The sequence below is a fragment of the Mastomys coucha genome, unplaced genomic scaffold (assembly GCF_008632895.1).
Source record: "Mastomys coucha isolate ucsf_1 unplaced genomic scaffold, UCSF_Mcou_1 pScaffold16, whole genome shotgun sequence".
NCBI classification, from domain to species: Eukaryota; Metazoa; Chordata; class Mammalia; order Rodentia; family Muridae; genus Mastomys; species Mastomys coucha.
In genome coordinates, this window is record NW_022196898.1 from 65292477 (window position 1) to 65314545 (window position 22069).

At 40.2% G+C, this 22069-nt stretch overlaps 1 protein-coding gene across 6 annotated transcripts in view; it reads left to right on the forward strand.

Annotated features, from left to right (window-relative positions):
• The window catches only part of Plppr5 (phospholipid phosphatase related 5), a 274811-nt gene that overhangs the window by 136961 nt on the left and 115781 nt on the right, over nt 1-22069 (forward strand). For 3 of the 6 annotated variants that reach the window (XM_031375292.1, XM_031375294.1, XM_031375293.1), the window contains one exon: nt 21159-21347. In XM_031375292.1, the coding sequence (XP_031231152.1) occupies nt 21159-21347 (189 nt within the window). Of the gene's footprint in view, nt 1-20646; nt 21348-22069 lie in introns of those variants that run through there. The other 3 variants (XM_031375295.1, XM_031375296.1, XM_031375297.1) reach the window with 2 other exon arrangements.

Here is a 22069-nt window from a genome sequence, read left to right on the forward strand (position 1 = left end):
CTGTTTTCCAGATATAGTAGGGGATTTGCACATGCAAATTCACAGCAGCTGTGACAGCTTGTTAAGACCTGCATAAATTAAACCAGTTAAAATCCCAGGGTAGAATCAGGGGGTCATCAAGTCCTACCTCTAGCTGAAGAGCTACTTGGGACTGATGGCTAGACCAGGAAGAGTCAGATTTCCTAAGGGATAGAGACATAAAAGGATGCCCATGCTCCAAGTGGACAGTCTTAAAGCCACATACAGATAGTGCTAAGTCGACTCAGTGGGTTTAAGAAAATACAGCACAAGAAACTGGGGCCAAGTGGTGGATAGGGCCAGGGGAGGAATTGTAGAAGAGGGAGTGGAGGGATAGATTTGATTAAAACACACTATAGTTATGTATGAAATAAAACAAAATAAAATAATTGTATTAAATGAACTGTGACTTGGGATTATTTTTCCCATAACCTTTCCAATAATTTATTAAACAGTCCCAGATATACTTCTGCCATTTTATGCTAGATATTTATGTGAAGCAGCATTCTCAGATTTAGTTATCATGCAATAAAATATTGAATAATAATAATCTGAAGAATGTTGATGGTGTTCTGTGTCCTACAGTACCAAATATTCAACCAAGATTAAATCCTTTATGTAAAACCAGACAAGCATTTCCATCTCATTAGTATACAGATTTGCTATTGTTGCTAATGTTAAAATTCTATATATAATAAAGAACTGTTTAAAATAAATTTCATGACTTATTATCAGTAAAAATAATATTTTTCCCATAACCATTCTTGAAAATACTTACATCTCTCTTGTCTTCTATTTGAACACTGAGCTTTTTACCCTACATTTGCAATGTTTTCATCTCTCTCATCAAAAGAAATGGGCAGAGGCACTACACAGTACTTATTTTCAAGGCAACTTCTAGCTCTGGAGTTTCACATGGGAACTCCTGTGAGAAGCACTTCTTGCTCTGTTGTTTCAAAACATGGCACTGGATCAATCACTGGATTTGGCAGAACTTGAATTATTCTGATATAGGATTCTCCACAAAGAGGGCATATTCAAGCTTTAGTTTCTAAAACAAAAATAAGTGTTTGTGTCTTTGTTATTGTTCCAAAAGAGAAGGGAAAGAAGGATGAGGTAAGACTGTAGATAGATGCTATCAGGAGAGTGGAAGACACATTTTCTGAATCACTGGTCATGTCTCTGAACTTTAGGATGAAGCTTTGTTCTCATGGAATTCTTTTTAGGTGTTTAAACCTGAACACTTGGGTGCCTTCACACACACACACACACACACACCTATAAATACTTCTAAAACTCTGCTTTTGAATTGGGTTAGTTTGTTTTATTTTAGGCAACTTCTCACTCTAAAATCTGGAAGTGAGGCTTTAATGTCAGAGCTAAATTAAAGAAAAAGCACTTCTCGTTTTCAGATAAACTGAGAGTTATCTGCCTGCTGGAGAACACTCTGTTGGGAATGTTCCACTTTCTCCCTGGTGCTTTTCTTACATGCATCCCTTGGTGGAGTCCTGCCTATACTCACATTCCTATCTATCTCCATGAGTGGCTGGACCTCCCCTTTCCTAATCCCGGTGAGGGAAGCCAATACCACAGTTTATATTCTTATTCTTGGTGATCACCTTTAAAATGGACCCCCTCATACACACACACAATAAGAGATGACTTTCAACCTTTTTCTGATTGGCTTTAAGCCATACTCTACAAGGTGAAACCTATACCTGGTACCTTTATGGAGCCACGAACCTGTGGCTAAACAGATCATAGGAAATTGAGAGAACCGAAGACTACTATTCTGCTATATAGACACAGTATTAAACTAACTCATAATGATGTATTGTTAACCTGGAGACTAATGGAACTTTCAGCCCTCACCAGAGAAGTCACTATTTTCAGGAGATGGCAATTTTCAGGCGATAGAGACCCACAACTAGTTAGGGTACAGAGAATAAGAGATTCCAGAATTCTCAGCCCTCAAGAAAACCTGTATATCATACCCTCCTCCTAAGGCTTATGGATCATTGCAGAAGAGGAGGTAGGCAGATTTTAAAAGCAAGTGGATAATTACAAGGAAGCAGTGTTTTCAGAACTCAGCACGGAGGCATATGTATGAGCTCATAAGAGTGCTAGCATGCACAGGATCTATGCAAACTAAGGTCAGACAAAATCCCAGCATGGAGGGGTTCCATGAAATCCCATCCCTTTGCAAGGAAGTATTGGTTAATAATAGTTGCTGGTAAAAAAAAAAAAGAGAGAGAGAAAGAATATATTTTAAGAGTTTAATCCCTAGCAAATCTATTATGCTACATGCCTCAAAATTAAAAGGCCAGCACAAATAAATTTGACTGTGGAATAACTTAATTGGGGGGAAAAAGCACCAAATAGTAGACCTGGAATGAATTGATTGAGGGACTAAATATAAAATATTATTAAAACGCATGCCGGGCGGTGGTGGCGCATGCCTTTAATCCCAGCACTTGGGAGGCAGAGGCAGGTGGATTTCTGAGTTTGAGGCCAGCCTGGTCTACAGAGTGAGTTCCAGGACAGCCAGGGCTACATAGAGAAACCCTGTCTCTAAAAACAGACAAACAAACAAACAAACAAAAAACAAAAAACAGAACAAAAAAAAGCACATTCTATAAAATTCTCAAAAAAAAATTTAAAAAATGAGAAGGAAAGAGACCAAGCCCCCAGGCCCCCAGGAATGATTTGTCCTCCTCCTGTATCTTCATTTGTGCTATGAGTACCTCTCTGGATTTTTAATGGTCAAGAATATACACAGTTCTTACCTTGAGAAACTAAAAGAGGCACAAAAGGTGGTCACTCCATTATATCTTCCAGCCACTGTTCCACTGCCTACATTATTGATCCTCAGAGCCATGTAACAAATGAGTCAACATAGCGGTTCTGTTTTCTCACTGTTTTCTGAAATGAGGGTTTTCTAGGTGCATGATTGCATGATTGTCATATCTAGTAGCTCAGAATCTGTCATGCTGTCCTTGCTTGATTGGAAGACCCTGTCTTTGGGCTGTACCTATGTCATTGTGAGTATCCCTCTTAGTGTTCTTCACTAAGAAAGACCTGATATAATTAAGTAGATGAAAAAAAATCTTCTTTCACTGGCTGCTTTGTTCTCCTCCATCTTATATTTTTCTCTGAAAAACTTTTGTAAAACATCATGCACTAAGGAAAGACATCTATAATATTGTTTAATTCCACTGTGTCTTTCAGAAGCGAGTGAAAAAATACAAGTAGAACATCTGTGAGTAGACACATACTAATTGCAAAGATCCATGGCCAAAGAGGGAAGCTGCAGTTTTCTGTTTCTTTGATAATCACAGACTCTGTGGCTGAAAGAACCTATTGCAGGAAACAGTTACTCAGAATAGCTGCCCCACTCCTTACATTAAGAGAGGAAATAGATCTGCAGATCCTCCATGTTCAGAAGAACAAAACTTTCCTGATGTGAGCCAATGAACGTCACTGTTATACAGGTGAGTAAATTACTGCCTCCACTGGAGCAGAAAGGAGAAACAGAGTAGGCATACACTATTACTCCACACTCTTGTCTCTTATGGTTACTTAGGTGCACTTTAAAATCATTTTTTTACTCAGTCATTTTTTTCCTTCCTTTCTAGAGGTTTTGTTTTGTTTTGTTTAAATCTTTCAAAATTATTCTTTATTTCTAATTTATTCTTTGATTCAATTGACATTTTATTTATCATGCACTTACTCACTGACTTTGATTAAATACATGCCAGATGTCATGGAGTTTTACTCAGTGGAAATATAAAAGCAAAACACTGATTTATCTTTTAGCAGGCGTGGTGGGTGGTACAAAAAGAAAAGAGTCATACACAAATATATATTCTCAATAGAGGCAACTATAGTAACTGTAAATCACTTTGCATTATGTGAGCCTAAATAGAGGGCTAGAGAAGTTGGAGATGACTTCCTCAGGAAGCGATGCTAGAATGGAAATGTAAGAGATGAAGAGTTGTTAGTTAGATGGGAGTCAGGGATATCCTAGGTAGTACAGCACAAATACAAATGTTTTATGATTGGAGGTTGTTGCAGTAAGTCTCCAACCCAATTGTGCCCAGCAATGAAAACACAATTCAATTAATATGAATACAAGCTGTGCACCTAGATTGGGCAGATCTACCACTACACTATCATCCTCCCCATCTATGTGACCCCTTATAATTTGCAGTTTCTTCAGGCCAAGTGCTTCTGCTCCACTTTCCTTCTACCTCCTCTTCTGTCATTCTCTCTCTCTCTCTATCCCCTCCTCCTTCTTCTCTCACCCAAAGATCAGCTCAACCTTCCCTTAATCTGCCCAATCACTGGCTCTAGCCCTTATTTTACAAATTAAGGTGGGAAGAAGGTTTATAAGAAATCACCTGAGTGCTACTCATTCCTCCTTTGCAGCCCCTCCCAGGAGAACATAATTAGCATCAAATTATAAATAGCCCCAGGGCTATCCGCAAGAGGAGGTAGCATGGTGATAAGCTACAAAAAGCTAGGTGTAGAGTTAGGGGAAAATGGAAGCCAGAGAGATTGGCAGATGACTAGTAGGGCTTCTTGGACAATGTTAAGAAGTCTTTTTGTATTAGAGAGTAAAGGAAGCTATGGAAATGTTTCAATAGGGAGAGAACATTAGATTGAACTTTAGAAGGATTGTCTTGCACATGGGGATGGCTTCCTCTGCTGCCCTATGTGAATGCATGTTTCTTTCTCCTGTACCATGTGGATCATTCAAATCAGTATCAAAAGATTCCCTAGGTCATGCAGTTTGTATTTCTATTTCTCAGTCAGAGAGTGTAGATGGCTTTTTATTATATTTAAGATAAATTTTAAGTCATTAGATCTATATTATTATTATTGTTGTTGTTATTGTTATTGTTATTATTATTATTTCTACAATCTGGACCCAATGTACTTTCTAAACTAGCTTCCCTCATCTCACCAAAGCTAGCCTCACTCTTTGACTAAGATAGTCTTCTACCATTTTCCCAACCATGCCTGTCACTTTCATTTTTTGTTTTTAAACACAGGTTTTTGGAACCCATGGTATACCACTTTATTTTACTAAAATTTAAACATATTTGAGGTTCCACTCAAATCCTATTAGTTCCATAGACTGTGCACAAACCACTCTAGACCACTAAGTAGTCTCATATTCATTATGTTCTACCAGCACAATTGTGGTTAAAGCAAGTGTTGAAGGAGTAGATTATTTGCAGGGATGTGATTTATCTTCCACTTTTAGGTATCACCACCCTGGCTTACTATAACAACTTAGATTAGTAACTTCCTTAAGCAATGCCAATTTTGTTTGGTTTTGTCATGGTGACTTATTTTAATGAAAATTCAGAACATGGAGTCAAGAAAAGAAAACACAGCATTACAAAGGAATTTTAATCCAGCAACATGGCTTCTCTGGCAAGGGGTCACATCCAAACACCTTCTAGGTCTGTGTAATCTGGCTGGAATGACACTACTTTAATGTCTCTTGGCTGGAATACACACACACCCTTATTACACACCTTTAATACCATACAATAAAGGTAAAGTTACTTTATTGTGAAGAAAGCAGTCATATATGAAAGTGACATCTAATTGAAGGGCAGGCAAACTGATGAATCAAAGGAAGATTTGACAGAATGAGTCAGAGATTGGATACTTCCACCTCTCAAAAGAACAACACAAGAGGGAGAGGCAACTTAAGAGAACATTAGAGACAGAGAGAGAGAGAGAGAGAAAGAGAGAGAGAGAGAGAGAGAGAGAGAGGGGGAGAGAGAGAGAGAGAGAGAGAGAGAGAAGGGAGGGGAGACAGTTTTACATGGACAGCTTTATAGAGGCAGGTAAAGACAGAATGATCCAGAAGAAGATGAAGAAGCCAGAAGATTAGAACAGATCCCAGGGTTAGTTTGAGGTCAAGCAGCACAATTCAGCCAGAAGCTGAGAGGAGCCAATTTGAATCAGTCCGCTTGGAGAGGACATTGGGCCAGAACAACTTAGCTGATACAACCAGCCAGTGTTCAGAAATGGCTAGAAGGGGTGAGTTTATTCAGCAATAAGCCTCTGAGATGACAATTAGATATGACAAATAAAAGTTACTTTTATACACCCGAATTTGAATGTAATTAGAATCATGAGGCTTAAATAATTCTTCCGAAATACTTTTACTTGCTACTTGATAGACTGCTGTGATGTAATCCTATAATGTCTTTCATTGTACATAGTTGCTGGACATTTTTTTTCCATTTAACCATGGGTGTAAATAATACAGTTAAAGCATAATTTCTTTTTTTAAGCCTCAATTATTTCCTTAGGAGAGACTTAGAAATATACATCTACTGGTTCAAGTATCCAATTATTGTTACTTATCACTTAATAGCCTTCCCACAAATTTTAACTTCAGATAGTATAGAAAAATATCCATTTCAGCACAATCTCATTAGCACCAATTTTTATTGTTGTATATATTTTCTGTATTTTTTCAGCAAAAAAATATGGTGGCATTGTTTTGCTTTGAATGTGAGTAAGTAACATTATCACTTCTTAAGTATTGGAAAAATGCTTCAAAAGAGTGGATTTTTTTCTTTATTCTTTCCTTCCTTTCTTCCTTCCTTCTTCCCTCCCTCCCTTCCTTCCTTTCTTTCTTTTTATTCCCTTCCTTTATTCCTTCCTTTTTTTCCCTCTATTTTTTGTTAAGGTCTCATTATACAGTGCAACCTTGCTAGAAGCTCCCTGTGTATCTCACGCTGGTCTCACCCTTCTGATTAGTGGGAACACAGGCATACATGGTCGGCCTCTGAGATCACATTCACTCATGTGCGTTATAAGCACGTGGTGTCCTACGTATGTGTTAGAGTAAAAAGGAATGGGGTCACAGAAGACATTGAGGAATGCTAGTTCTGTAAATAGTCTAAAAAGGTCCCAGCACACCATTTAAGTCTGGTAGAAGTTCCTACTACAGCTATTCCTGACAGTGACTTTGGACATTGCAGAAGACTAAGAATTTAGCAGGATGACACACTGGTGATAAACCAACAAGTATTACTACCACAATCTAAATCTGAGTTTTCATTTAAGAAGCCTGGAAGCCACAGATGCAGGAAATGCAACCTTCTGGAAGTCATAGGTGCCTTAGGGAGAAGAGTAGGCATTCTGCCTGAGAAAACTACTGTTAAGACCCAACTCAAGCCTTACCCAGCAGGCCTAGTGGAAGATGTTACTATAATGTTGTCAAAGGATTTAATATTTGATCTGTATGAATTATGCCATATACTTTCTTATTTCCTCTGTGAGTTGCTTATTACAGAGCTATCTTTCTAGCAAAATGCAAATATGTGTGCAACGAATTTTATCCATCTCATTTTGGTTTAGTTATCAGAACACATAACACCTGCTGAAGCTGAAGCCGATAGCCTCAAAAAGGCTTCTTTCATTCCACTCCCAGTTTGCACATCATCAGCACAATTCAGATGGAAATTCCACAGAGATGTGATATTGCTAGTGGATTGGATGTCTCTGAAAAGTTTGACCTCCCAAATTTGATTTATTTAGCATATTTGCATTTTAATAGTTTTCTCCCTGAAAGGATAATCGTCTCATCAAGATGGACTGCTCCGGTTTTACTGAGTCATTCATATTCCTCAGCTCATTTATCTATGTTTATTACTGTTCCGTATGACTATGCTGCACAATGTGCAAGCACATGTGGATGGATCCTATGCACCTGAAACGAATACTTCAACATTTTAAAAGATGGAGGGTTTGGAATTTTGGTGACTTGAGAGATGTTCATTCTGTAGTTTTGGCAGTCTGCTGAGTCAGGTTCTCAGCTTCAAAGTTAATAACAGCTAACATTTCCGTAGAGCCTTCTCAAGACTCTTTTTATTTATATGTACTCATTTCATGGCACGCCCAAATTCTTGAAATGCTTCAATAACCTTTTCAAAACTACAAGTAAAGCATTTAAAGAGACGACTCCTTCCCTCCTGGTACCTGCCATCAGGTTTCTGAGTTTGCTGTAAATACCAGATTGAGGTTTGGTAAGTGGGCATGGCTGCTGGCTGAAGTTTGATGGTAAACAACTATAGACTATTACCAGATTGAACTGTGGCATCTCATTTTTACTATCCCTTACTTCATACCAAACTCCATGTACTCTATTTTATTTTATTTATTTACTTAAGTTGTAACAAATCAGTTTATTCCTTCTATGTCATGTCTTCTAGAACACTCTATATATCCACAGGAATTACTACACTTCCTTTACCACTAAAACAATGTACAGACCCCTGTTTCCAATTACCATGGAGAGGAATAGAGAGAATAAAACCCATTGACACTCTGCCTAACTCTTGAATAGGACCTTTCTCTTAATATATTGGTGTGTAGCCTGAGAAGCCCGCAGTATTCCTTATAATAAAACAAGTGCAAATAAAATAGAAAAGACTGCACTATATCAGTCCCCACTGTTTAGCACCATCCCTCAAGCGTCTATCCATCAGAATGCGGATGGGCCTGCCAACAAAAAAGATACCAGAGCTATAGAAGACTTCATTCTCTGTGTAAGATTAAAACTATAAAACATCATAAGGCTTATTAGGATGCTAATATAATCTATAATGTGTTTATGATGAAAGTCTTCATGGAGTTTCTTTTTGCAACACTTTCACTGCTTTTTGAACATTTCTTACAATGTATATTGAATGCATTGATCTCTTTGGCCCCTTCCCTTACCACTATTCCCACCCTCATACTTCTTCCCATCCATCTTCAAGATTGATGCACATTTTCATCTTCTTCCCACTCATTGAGTCCAGTCACCAACTAGTCTAGGGAGAATAATTGCCCTGTTATGTGTTTAGCCTATCAGCTAGTAGTGAGACTTCCTGCCCATCTTTATCCCCCTATGCTAGAATTTGCCCAGGTGCTGTGCATGATGTCACAATTACTGTAAATTCACATGTGCCTCAGCCATGTTGTAGCTATAAAAACATGTTTATTTTATGTCATCAACTATCTGAGGCTCTTAAATTTTTATGCCCCATCTTTTACAAAGATCCCTGAGTCTTGGGGGAAGGGATATCTACTATAGTGTTTTCTATGATTTGCTTCCTCTTTATATGTAGATGTGTGGATAGTAAGTCAAGGATGGCTCAGATTATTATTACAGCGTTCAGGTAGCAATTTTCTATCCTCTCAATTCATTGTCATAATCCTTTATATTCATACCACATACCTATGCAAGCCCTAACAAACCCTGATGTATTTACCAATGTCATGGCTTTGTCTTTTCAAGAATGACATAATTGAGTCCTACTATTAAAACGGACTCGGACTTCCTTTACCAAACAAAAATGCCTTTGAGATCTGATGTATTGGGTTTACTTATTTTTGGAATGTATATGTTTTCTAATATGTCAATGTAACAGTTTATATAATCAAAAAATTCCCTTAATTCACACAACATTTGTAGAATTGGTATACTATATTAAAATGTGTTGAAACTTTCTTAGAGATAGCTAGTTTATGGGTCAAATATCTATTCTATTTGTCATTAGTTGTTGGCAAGTTGTCAAGGTTCTGACAAAATGCAAGATAATTATCTTTGTTTCATAGAATTTTATGAAGAATCATGCAGCATTAAAACATCAAATGTCTGAATACGGTAAATAGTCAAATGTGTCTCTTTGCTTTCCCTTATGTCAGTAAATAAATAGCATAGTACTCAGTTTTAGAAAAAATTATCCTACTGAATATCCTTCTTTGAGAACATAGTACTTATTTTTTAAATAGTTGGTTTTGTTAGCAGATGGAAGATAATCTGTTGTACTGTACCTGATATGGATCTTTGCATAGTATTTTAGATTCTTAAAGGATATGATTTTTTTAAAAAAAATGCACACCACTAGTTTGTGCATTTCTTAGCACAAGATTATGTTAGTCAGTGTGTCAGTAGGGCAAAGGGTGTAGTATGCTTTTTAAAAACTGTCTGAGCAGACAGCCTTGTGATGATGGTATGAGAGGTGCACAATTTCTCTGGTGGTCTTCATCATGCAGTCATCTCCAGCTGAAGAGAAGGAGGCATAACTTAAATTCAAAGGAGGCTTTGGCTAGCTCAGACAGCATTAAGGAAGCCTTGAAATACTACCCACTTCTAACCATCCTTATCTCCTCTCACACTACACTCTGTTACCTGCCAGTAATTGATTTGTTGCAGTTTATGAGTGTAGTCAGTGATTTCCTTATAAGGATTAATAAGAGTAGGCAATTAAATTTCTGACTCCAAGAAAAAAATACATAGGTTTGCTTATCCCCAATACTCAATATTTTATGAGTGTTTATTCCTAGCTACATGAGGAGAAAGACCACACTTCAGATGACAGAGTTTATGGTATAAAAATCTTATTGAGGTAGCTGGAGTGAGACAGTGCTGTCGAAGAGATGTTAAAATATGTGCCATTGATTCAGCTTTAACTTAGGCTTCCTGACATTTACAATGAGGTCGTAAAAATTAACTTGTTCTCTAACTTAACTTTAAAGAGCTCAGCCATATATCCATTGGATTGGGATACTTAGACATCATTAAAAATGAGTATTTATAATTTATCATTCCCAAGTGTTCTAACTCATGCGACTATTAACTAGATATCTCAGCAGAAAAGAAACTCAGTGGTGACCTTCAACAGCTTGAGCCATTTTTAAGTTTCCAGCAAGCAGTTGTTTTCGCCACTAAAAATGGAGCTTCTCTATGGCATATCTTGATAATATCTATCTATCTTCATCTATAGCTATATCATCTCTAAATATTTATATCAAGGTACATAGAGAGATATAGATAGATAGATAGATAGGTAGGTAGGTAGATAGATAGATAGATAGATAGATAGATAGATAGATAGATAGATTTGGAACGTCAATAGGAGCAGTGATAGACTGAAATGTATTCCCTTGCCCCTCAAATCCATGTTAAAATACGGACCCAACAAAGTTATATTTAGAGGTAGGACCTTTGGGGAGATCACTGAGGATGAATGAAGAAATAGATGTGAGGCTCTGATCAGATAAAGATGCTGTTCAGTAAGAAATGGGAATTTCTTTATGTATATAGGCTCAGAAGAAGGGTCATCTGAGGACACACAGAGACATGTACATGTCCTGTCATGTACAAGCCACTGTGAGGGGCTTCCGCTGAAGCCAGTTCCTATGGCACTTTGATAGATATTACTGTGAGGAAAAAGATTTTCCATTCTTAAGCAGCACAGTCTGTGGTTTTTGTTTTGTTTTATTTTGGGGAGCCTGAACAAAGTGTCTTAGGCTCTTTGTTTTATACCTATGATCTTGTCCCCAGGTCCACCAAATGCCAAGGTAAAAGTTCAGTGTCATTTAGAGACCCTGGCCTTGTTACTCTTATTGCACCAGGCTGTAGATAGATAGGGTTTAAAAGTCTGAAGATTCAAGCTATGAAATAAGGTCTTGGTGAGTGACAGCCTTGTGGATGCTGCTCATTCTATCCCAAATGGACTGTAGGAGTGCCAAAAATCAGGTGTTTGTTTCTTTGAGGTTAACAAACCAAATGTGAATCTCCTAACACACTTCTGAGGAAGGTTTGACTAGGCTACTCATCTATCTCTTTGGACCCAGACCATATGATCAACAGGCTCATTCTGCAAACAAAACCTTGCCACAAGTGTCATTGTCCTCAACATTCATTTATACTGATATGAATCTGGTGAACATCAGGGTAGTGCAGAAGAACATATGGTCTAAGAGTCACATAGCCTAGATTTGCAACCTGCCTGGAATCTGGTTTCATCCAGTCATTTAGATAGATTTCAGGATAAGAAATATACACACTTAAAATAAATAAGCTGTTTGATTGTGACAAACCATAATGTCTCAGTGAGAAAAAAAGTAACTGAAGTAAAGTGGATTCAGGGACCAGAAAAAGTGAGTTTCTTTTCTTTGCCCCATAGATAGGTGACTTCACACAGGTAAACATTTGGGACTGGGCTTCTTTGTGTAAGTTTAATTGGATTCAAATAAAAGATAAGCCTCAAGTACATGCATTCAATTAAGAGCTCTCTGTTGTTTACTGTCTTTGAGAATGATTCTGGACTTAGGGGAAATAGGCTTCCTTCATGACCTGTCTACTTGGCTCAGCATCACCATCACATGAGGAAGACAGAAATGAGAAAGTTATCACTAGTTTTGAATAGCCTTGCCATGGGATTTAAGTGATTTTTCTAGAGTTCCATTTCAGTGAATTTGTTTCTCTGCTTATTTGAGATACCCATTAAACTTGAGCGGGTTGTTAAATTACTCAGAAACTTGAGGGATCGTTCAAGGAGGAAGGGGAGACTGCTGAGTGAGTAAGAGTGCTTGGTGCACAAGCATGAGGACTTGAGTTCAAATTCTCAGATTCAACATACAAAATTAGTTGTGGCTACACATGCCTAGAAGCCCAGCATTAGGAGGCAGAGAACAGTAGATTCCGGGAGCTTACTGGCTAGTAAATCTGTAGGTCCAGTGAGAGACTCTATCTCAAGAGAATAGAGTAGAGGCTGATAAAACAAAATACTTAGCCTCTTCCTTCAATGCACACATATGCATAACACACACACACACACACACACACACACACACTCAAGTAAATAATAAAGTATTTCACCTTCCTCTTTCTTTCTCCAAGAATTTGGAATGGTAAACAAAATAAATTTTAGTTAAGGAAAGAAAATATAAATACTTAAATTGATAAATCAGAAGACACTAATAGTTGAAAGGTTTATCCTTAAGGATACACATATTTATATACTGCATCGCTGTAAACAAAGTAGTTTTAGAGAAAGTTGGAGGAAGAACTTGTGAGGGAAGTATATCACTGTAAGTTCTTCTGTTTGCTTTTCTGGTTTCCATTTTATTATTAAATCAGTGTTGCTCATTATATTTCACTATCCTGCCCCATCATTAGTACTGTCAGTGTTTCAGTGTGTAATGGCATCTTCAATAGAATGCAGTGGATGAGAATAAAATATTTTACCTCATTGATGATTTTCTTTAATATATCTTTCGACTTATATTGGTATCCAATAAAAATAGAACACTGAATCATAAAACCTTAATTAACTTCATAGACTAAGGCATCCTGAGGGAACTTTGGCTTTTCTAACAAAAAACTTCCATGTATTTTGTTAAAACTCTAAATAGTCATCAAACCATACATTTTTGCTTTGATGATATGTCAAAGCATGCCAAGTTTGAAGCTCAGATTTTATTATTTGCTACCACAGTGGTTTGAGATATAATAGGTTTTTTATGTGTGTGCTTGTATGGTGTGTGTGTGTGTGTGTCTGTGTGTGGACATGCATGTGCACATGTATGGTATGTGTGTTGTGTGTGCAAGAGAGTATGTGGTATGTGTGTGCTATATATGTATAATGTGTGTTTGTGTGTGTGGTATGTGGTATGTATGTGAATCTGTGTATGTGGTATATGTGTATATATATGTATGCATGTATGTATATGGTGTGTAATTTGTGTGTCTTTGTGTGGTAAACATGTGTGTGGTATATGTATGCATGTATGTATGTGGTGTGTGTGTGTGTGTGTGTGTGTGAATGTGTGTGTATTATGTGTTTATAGGAGAATGGGAGACTATATGCATGTGGCAGTATGGATGTTTCAAGATTAGTTTTCTCTTTTCATTGCATTTTTTGAGGCAGGGTCTCTTGATTCTGGTACACTGCATTCCAGGCTAGCTGACCAGGCTGGCATCATGGAGATTCTCCAGACTGCCTCCCATCTAGATGCAGAACTTCTGGAATTACAGAGGTGTGGCACTGCAGTCTGCACTTTTTAAAGTTGGGTTCCAGGTATTGAACTCCTGTTGCCAGATTTGTGAGCAAGTGATTTCATCCACTGAGCCATCTTGCCATCTTGGGAAAGTTATTTTGTTAGGGCTTATACTAAAAGAAAGTAAAAAAAAAAATTAAAAATTTTAGATAATTTGTTTAAAAACTAACAAACAAGCAAAAATCCAACAACTGGAGAGGGGTTTCTTCAACCTTGGGTTGTCCTTTTCTTTTTTCCAAAATCATGATAATACCTACTGATAACTATTTCCCAGAGAGCCAGAAAATAGTTTCCTAAAGTGCCATTAGTCCTGCCAAGTCCCTCCAGTTTCCTGAAGTGATACGACAGGGCCTCTTTCTGAAATACGACAGTGACTCTCTTCTGAAATATAGAATGCAAAGTGTTAGCATTAAAACTACTCTCCCTATGTGAGGCTCCAGAAAGTGCAGAGTCTGCTTATAAACAAGTCAGGGCTTTAACAACTCAGGATTATAAACCCTGATAATTCCAAATTTCAAAAATCCTAGTAGTTGCTATGGTCCAGATATGGAAGAAGGAATCATTCTGAATGTCTACCATCTGCCATGTTCCCATGTCAATCACTTCCCCAGCACATACAAGGACAAGCAAAGGAGTGCCAAGTAGCATTCACATCTTTATTTTTGAGCATCGACATGCAAATATCACCAGCTCAATTTGACCCACATCTTTTGCTTCACACTGTTAAGGACCCTCTGTTTCTCCAAGTGTTTGAAGGATTTGTGATTTAGTTTGGGATAGTCCTCATGAATCACAGCACACGTAATGATTTTTAGGTATTCTCAAGGAACATGAAGCACGAACAGCTCAGCAGAGCTCCGGGCTGACATTTACCCAAATGGATCAATGGAGGTTTTGCTGGTGTCACCACACCTGGATTATATTGGTGTGGTAAAAAAGTAAAAGTTGTAGTGCTGACCTCTGATTGTCATGAATGACCTTGGCTCTGCATTATATTTAGGTAAAGAAGGCAAGGTTATCAACAATTTCGGAAGCTGTATGAACTGTGACATTGAAATGACATGGCCAGGACCCTGTACTCATGACTTTACAGAGAAAAGATACTAACGCAGATTGGCAACATCCCTGATTCCCAGGGTAAAGTGTTGGCACTTCACGTTGTCACATCCTTATGTCCATTTTCTTCAAGGAGTTTTAAGCTGCTCTCCGAGAATCAGAATACCATGAAATGTCCCCTGAGATCTTAGATCTATAGATTTCTGCTTAACACAACAATGTGTATTTTAGTGCCTGAAACATACAGTGAAGAATCTAACGCTGAAAGCCTGGGGAGCAGAGCATCCAGAATTAATCAGAGTGATTGTGAGTTGAAATCAGAGATGGAAAAATACCTAGAACTGACTTAGATGAGGCCGTCTGTACAACTGATTGTGTGTGTTTTCTAACTCAGAATTTCCCAAGGCATTAATATTTATGAAGCATTTTGTAAATATAAGCCTTTCAACATCTGTGCAGTTATGATTTGTAAGCTGAATTTTACAGAAGAGCAAATGGACTCAGAGAAGCTCAGTCATTTTCAGGGATACACAGTGAATATGACCAGCATGTCTCAGCTAACGTTTGCCAACTTCATAATCTGAATCTCTGTAACACAGAAGGATTCAGTTTGGGGCATATTAACTATTTCTATTCTTCCACAGCAGTCATATTTTATAAACTATTTTGCCTCTTTTGGACAAGTCTATTAAACTCATACACGCACTGTCTGGGGGAGAGGTAGTTTCAACAAAGACATATGTGATTTGTTTATGGTAACCATGTTGAAAGAAAAGGTTTGAGATCCTGGGAATGCAGAAAAATCGAATAATTATAATATGGTCAGAGCGTAAGGCACCTTAAAGACATCTTGGCGGCCTCAGTTGGAAACAACCAACTACTTGTCAAGTCAGAAGCATCTGCCCTTTGAGATAAAGATTGTGTTGCAGTTGGAACATCAAAGAAGACACACACATCACCATTCTAGCATCTTCTCTCCCTGCCAGGTGCTAGACCTCCTTCTGTGAGGTTGCAGTCTTCTGGGATGTCAGTCATGAAAAGTCAAGGATGTAATCGCAAATACTCAGACCTTTCGATGTGTCTATGTGTCTTTCATGATGTCTTGTTTTGGGTTTACAGAGCACTTCTTTTTTAAAAAACAAAAACTTATTTAGTTGTCTATTTATTTATTTATTTAGATGCCAAATGCTGCCTCCTTCCAGTATCCCCCACAGGGGACCCCCTGGCTACTCCCCCACCCTGGTACATCAAGTGTCTGTAGGATTAGGCACATCTGTTCTCACAGAAGCCAGATAAGACAGCTCTGTTGGTGAACAGGTTCCACAGTCAGACTACAATTTTAGGGACAGCTCTTGCTCCAATTGTTAAGGCACGGTGGTGGGCATGTGGAACTTCATATCTGCTACATATGTGCCATGCCATATCTGTCCAGCCTGCGAATGCTAATGAACATTTTTAAGGACCATATTTCATGGACGGATCCTCATCCCATTCCTCCTCCCCTGTCTCCAAGAAAATGTCACCCCCACGCCTCCAACCCTACACCACCAGGCCTCCTCACTCACTGGGGCCTCAAGTCTCTCAAGGGTTAGGTACATCTTCTCTCATTGATGCCATACCAGGCAGTCCTCTGCTATATATGTGTCAGGGACCTCATATTAGCTGGTGTATGTTGCCTGGTTGGTGGCTCAATGTCTGAGAGATCTCAGGGATCCAGGTTAGTGGGGACTGCTGGTCTTCCTATTGGGTTGCCTCCTCCTCAGCTTCTTCCAGCCTTTTCCTAATTTAACCACAGGGGTCCCCATCTTCTGTCCATTGGTTGAGTTCAAATATCTAAGTCTAATTTATCTTTGGGCCTCTTGGAGGAGAGTCATATTAGACTCCATTTCTTTTTCTTATTCTATGTCTGCTCTAGTCTCAGGAGAATTTCCATCAATTTATATGCTAATATTTAAGATTCTTCATTATTGTGAAGTCATCTAACTTTTCAGTCCTGAGTCTCCTCAAACATCACTCTCTCAAGTTTGGCAATATAAATCTGGGTTCAGTTGTTTAAAGGAGGAACACTTTATTTTCAAGAGTGGTCCCTACTTAGCCACATGTGAAACCTCTGTATTCTTCACAGTTCACTATCCCAGCTATGTATGGGAGGTAAAGTTCTTTCCTGGGTTTTCTGTTTATTTGTGTTTTTTCTTTCTATACATGATGCTAAAATCTCATGAATATATCTGGATTTGCATGTTAGTTGTTGGAAATACATGGAAATAAGCATTTACTATTCTATCTCTTCATATCCTCTTTGGAATACACACAATCCTCAATCTTCCCCTCTCCCCCATCATATCCCTCCTCTGCAGTAAATTGAATTTATAACTACACATGATCCTCAAAACAAAATCTCATGATTAATTTGGGTCTAACCCTTGTCCCTTAGAATATTATTTCAGTAACAGAGAAACTAGCTGCTAACAATCTTGAGCAGAGATTAGATATTCTGTATCTCTCCAGCAAATATCTTGGGGGTCTCAAAGGTCAACAGGGAGAATCCATTCATTCACTTTTCATTTGCCATGTTACTCACACATATTCAGCCTTTGCCTGCCCACGGCTATTCTTTTTGTTTCTGTACTTAGTGTCATCATAGTTCTTTTAGATCTTCCCTTTCGACTCACCTTTCTTCCATCTGCAGAAAGATAACTATGAACCACATGGGGAAGAGGCACATCTTTCCCATGCTGCTGTGCTCTCTTTCTGTTTCCTATCAGATCACATACTATTAGCTGGAAGGCAAGGGAGACACTAGAACAGATCAACACTTCCCCGGGGTTTGTCTTAGAAGTGTACTGTGACCAAATATGGTATAGGGTATGAGCTGCTCATTAAGGCATGTACATCTGTATAGAATATGGATTACTTTGAGCTGAAAATGAAGGAGGTTGAGCTTTCACATTTTCATATAAATTATTTTCACCCAGCCTCCCTGGGTGAGATTATATGGAGGAGTTTGAAGGCCAGAACAGTACTTTGTAAAGAGAAGTTGATTACTGTAATGTTTGTGAGCACACAGACATGATTAAGGTGTGATTAAGAATTAAATTAAATTAGAAATTTAGTCCTGATTCCAAAAGATTAAACATCATTATTGCTATTTTTAATCTAGCCAAGTCTAGGCAAAAATTAAAGCAGGACTTAAAAAACTTCTTTGTAGTTGTGAAGATATGTATCTGGAAAGGACTGCTTAAATGACTTAATAGAAAGTAAGGTGGAAAATACACTGAAATAAGCCCCTTGTTTGGAAAAGGTAATTCAGATATTCTCACTGTTATCAAAATATTCTGAGAGGTAAGAAAATATGTTCACTTTTTCCCAGGAGCAGCTCAGGCGTAGAAAGGGGAAGCCGAGTCCAGAGATGTATGTAACACACAGACCTGGAACAGGGCTATGAATATCCAGTCTGCTGAAATATTCATGGAAAGTGACAGTTATGTTGATGTCTTTATAATGCAAGGAATACTAACTTTGAATTTTAACATTTGATGGTTAGCTAACCACGAAGCAGTCAACAGCATTCGTTCGCTGTGTAAAATGGACAAATCATGAGTGTCCTAAAGTTCTGGAAGGAGAAAATATATTTAGTTCTGAGAAGGAGAAACTCTAAAGGAGCAGATAAAAAGGAAACACATCGCCATACTGTGCACAGTACAAGTTTCTAGAGAAGTCCAGGTCCATTACAAAGGATCTTGTGCTAAGGAGCACCAGGTGACTGGTGACAAATTTTGGATTAACTTGAGTTACATTAGGTACACTAACTGTATTTACTTTTAGAAAAAAAAAATCAAGAATAATTTAAACACCATTGTATGGTTGATGTAGCGAATTATGGACCCTCTTCTGTTGACCCTGTTGAGTGGAGTTGGGCCAAGTGGTGGTGAGGGTTACAATAACTGGGCTAGAGATAAAATTGAAGCCCAAATAAACCATGCTTCTTGCCCAGGTGTCTAGTTCAGTTCATTGGCAGAGCTTACTTCTAGCCCATGCAGAGCCACATTTGCTGCTCACCCAATTCTCTCTGTCTCTTTGACTATGGCAGTATATGGGCATAAAGACCGTGAGTCACATACTCCTCTAAATGGTTACCCATTAGACACACAGCACCACTCTATGTACTTGGTAGGAAAGTGAACACATTTTTTTTTCAAAATGACATTTATTCAATGTCTGCAATGTGTCACGCTGCCAACAGAGTGCGAGACAGAGCAAGGGCTCTGCTTACATTCGAAGTACAAGCACTAGGGCTATCCCAAAATATCCTTATGTTGAAAATAACGCACATTTCCATCCACTGTTTCAAAGGTGATATACCTTTATAATTAACATGCTTACAAAAAAAAAAATCTACCAAGTTGGTAAGGTAATGAGTTTCTTAACCAGGAGACCAGATGAGCAGTTCAAACCCCTCTATATCTTTGGAGTGAATTTCTGAATGAAGTCTTAACATCCTGCATCTTCCGAGTGGCCACATTTTCATACAATGTCAGCTCACTCATGTACATTACTTCCACAGGCCAAAATTGCCTGCCATACACATTAAGAGTGATCTATCAAGCGTGCTCTGAAATAATTAGTTGTTGAATGATAATTTGTGATTACACGGTGGTCCATATCACATCTATTTAATAGTCAAGAAATTCAGTGTTGTTACCATCTCATCCTCAAATTCAGTGGTTTGCCTAATTAAAACTGTTGTTTTTGGCTTATGTTGTGTTTTCTTGTTGATGAAGGCCCACCTCCAAAAGCCATCACGTTACAGCCCATTAAAATGTATGAACACCCCAGAAATCTGGTAATTTCAGATTCTAACGAAAAGAGCAAAGCTCTTAGGGATATTTTTCTCCCCTTCTGCAAATGCTTCTTTCTCTGCCCGGTGGATTGGTTGGTGTGAGCAGTGTCAGAATAACTTGAAGATATTGCTTGTGTGCAGAGCTCACGAGTCATTGCAGGATGGGCTCTGCATACATATAGCTCCTAAGCTACTTAAATATCCACGCACACGCGTGGATACCTACGTAAGATTGCATTTTGTATGCTTGTGCTGTGACTCTGTGTGGGTCTCCTGACCTCAAAGGAATCCCTGCAATTACCCGAACTCTGGGAATAGCAAGATGAGGCACCTAGTTCTTTCCCCGTTTCTGGTGACTGTACCCCTGAGTCCCAAGAATCTGCAATGCCTCATCTCCCAAGCAGCTAATCAGAGGAGACTGAGAAGATGAGAAAGGCTATACGTGGAACCAACCAGGAAAGAGCCGGTTTACCCAAGATGATGCCTTTGAAGCTAGAAACCTTGAATCTGTTGGTTTATTTACAAAGCCTTGGGAAACTGGAAGGGAGGCAAAGCCACTCAGAATCTAAAATCCTCTGAGATAATTTCTGTCATCGTCTTGGAAGCCACACTGCTCTGGCTGCTGTCCAGAGCTGGCGGGGGGGTGGGGGGGTCACAGAGTCCGGGCAGTGCAGTGAGCACAGACAGAGGCTGCAATTCGGCAGCGCCACCCGGACACTTTGCGCTCCGGTGGGCTTTGCGCTCTGAAGATGTGTCGTCCCCGCACCATCTTCGCAGGCGCTGTTCGGGAGGTCTGAAACAGCCCAGCTGGTGCCTCGAAAGGGAGTTTCTAGAAGCTCCATCTCTGCTGCCTCCCCTCCCCTTCAGATTTGGAATTTTACCCTCGCCAGGGAGCTGCTGCAGCTCCACAGCGTTCGCCCGCCCTCCGAGGGGACGAGGTGCCACCGACGCCGCTTGCCTCGGGCCAGCCCTAGGGCTTAACCCTAGTGCTGCGGTGTCGCGGATGCTCCCGTGCCGGGGCTGGGGACTCCCCGCCCTTGCGCGCGACCCCGCGGCCGGGCAGGCGGCGCTTGCGGCGGGCAGGGGGCGGGCAGGGCAGATGGGACTCGTCCGGGGGTAGCCGCCTCCTCTGCATCCTGCCCGCGCATCCCGGAGCCCGGCCGCATCCTCCGCCCCTGCCTCAGCGGCTGCCAGCCTCCGCCTCGCGCCACCTCGGCCTGCCGCCGCCCCCGCCGCCGCGCCCCCGGTGGCTGTGCCTCGGCGGAGCCCGGAGGGGGCCTGTGGCGCGTCGGCCGCCCGCTCGGCTTGGCTTGGCCGGGAGGCGTGCATGCCCCTGCTGCCCGCGGCGCTCATCAGCAGCATGCTCTATTTCCAGATGGTGATCATGGCAGGGACGGTGATGCTGGCTTACTACTTCGAATACACCGACACGTTCACTGTGAACGTGCAGGGATTCTTCTGCCACGACAGCGCCTACCGCAAGCCCTACCCGGGCCCAGAGGACAGCAGCGCGGTGCCCCCGGTGCTCCTCTACTCGTTGGCCGCTGGTGTCCCGGTGCTCGTGGTAAGACCCGGGCTGCTAGCCCTCTCTTGCCTTCTGCAGGTTGAGGCTCCGCCAGGAGGACCAGGGAACACCAGCCGTTACCATCTAAGTTCCTCTAACTTGGTGGCAGCCCTCTTCCCCCAGAGGACATTCTTCTGGGGAGCATGGGGGTGGGTGAGAAGAAAGCTCCCCTGTCTCTCCAAACCACCCCTGCACCCTCAGCTGAGCCTGCAGGGCTGGGTAGCTCAAAGACAGGGAATAGACCTGCAGAAGGTGTTGGGTGGGTGGCAGAGATAGGAAGGGGGTGAGCCTCTGAAACAAATAGACTTGATCCGTTCTGTGGTCCTGTCTAACGGGTCTTAGCCCTGAATTTTGGCAGGAAGGGGAGCAGCAGCTTGGGGTGGGGTAGAGGAGTCAAATGATGGGATGGGGAAGTGACCCCAGTCAGCTGAGGTTGGGGAACGTGCCCCTGTTTTATCTCCCTCCGTTCCCTCGGGATGAAAGAGTCAGGTGCATTAAGAGCTGGTCTTCAGCTCACAAGTATCTAAAAATGTCTTTGGGCATCTGTAAATGAAGAGGCCTCAGCAACAGGGCTTTGCTGAAAAGCAGGAGCGGAGGATCCTGCATCTCAAGAGCACTTTAGATTTATTTAAAGGCTATCCTCTCCTTGGACTACACTAGCAAGTCCTCTCTTCCTTGCTGGATTTAAAGTTTCTCTCCTCTCCTCTCCTCTCCTCTCCTCT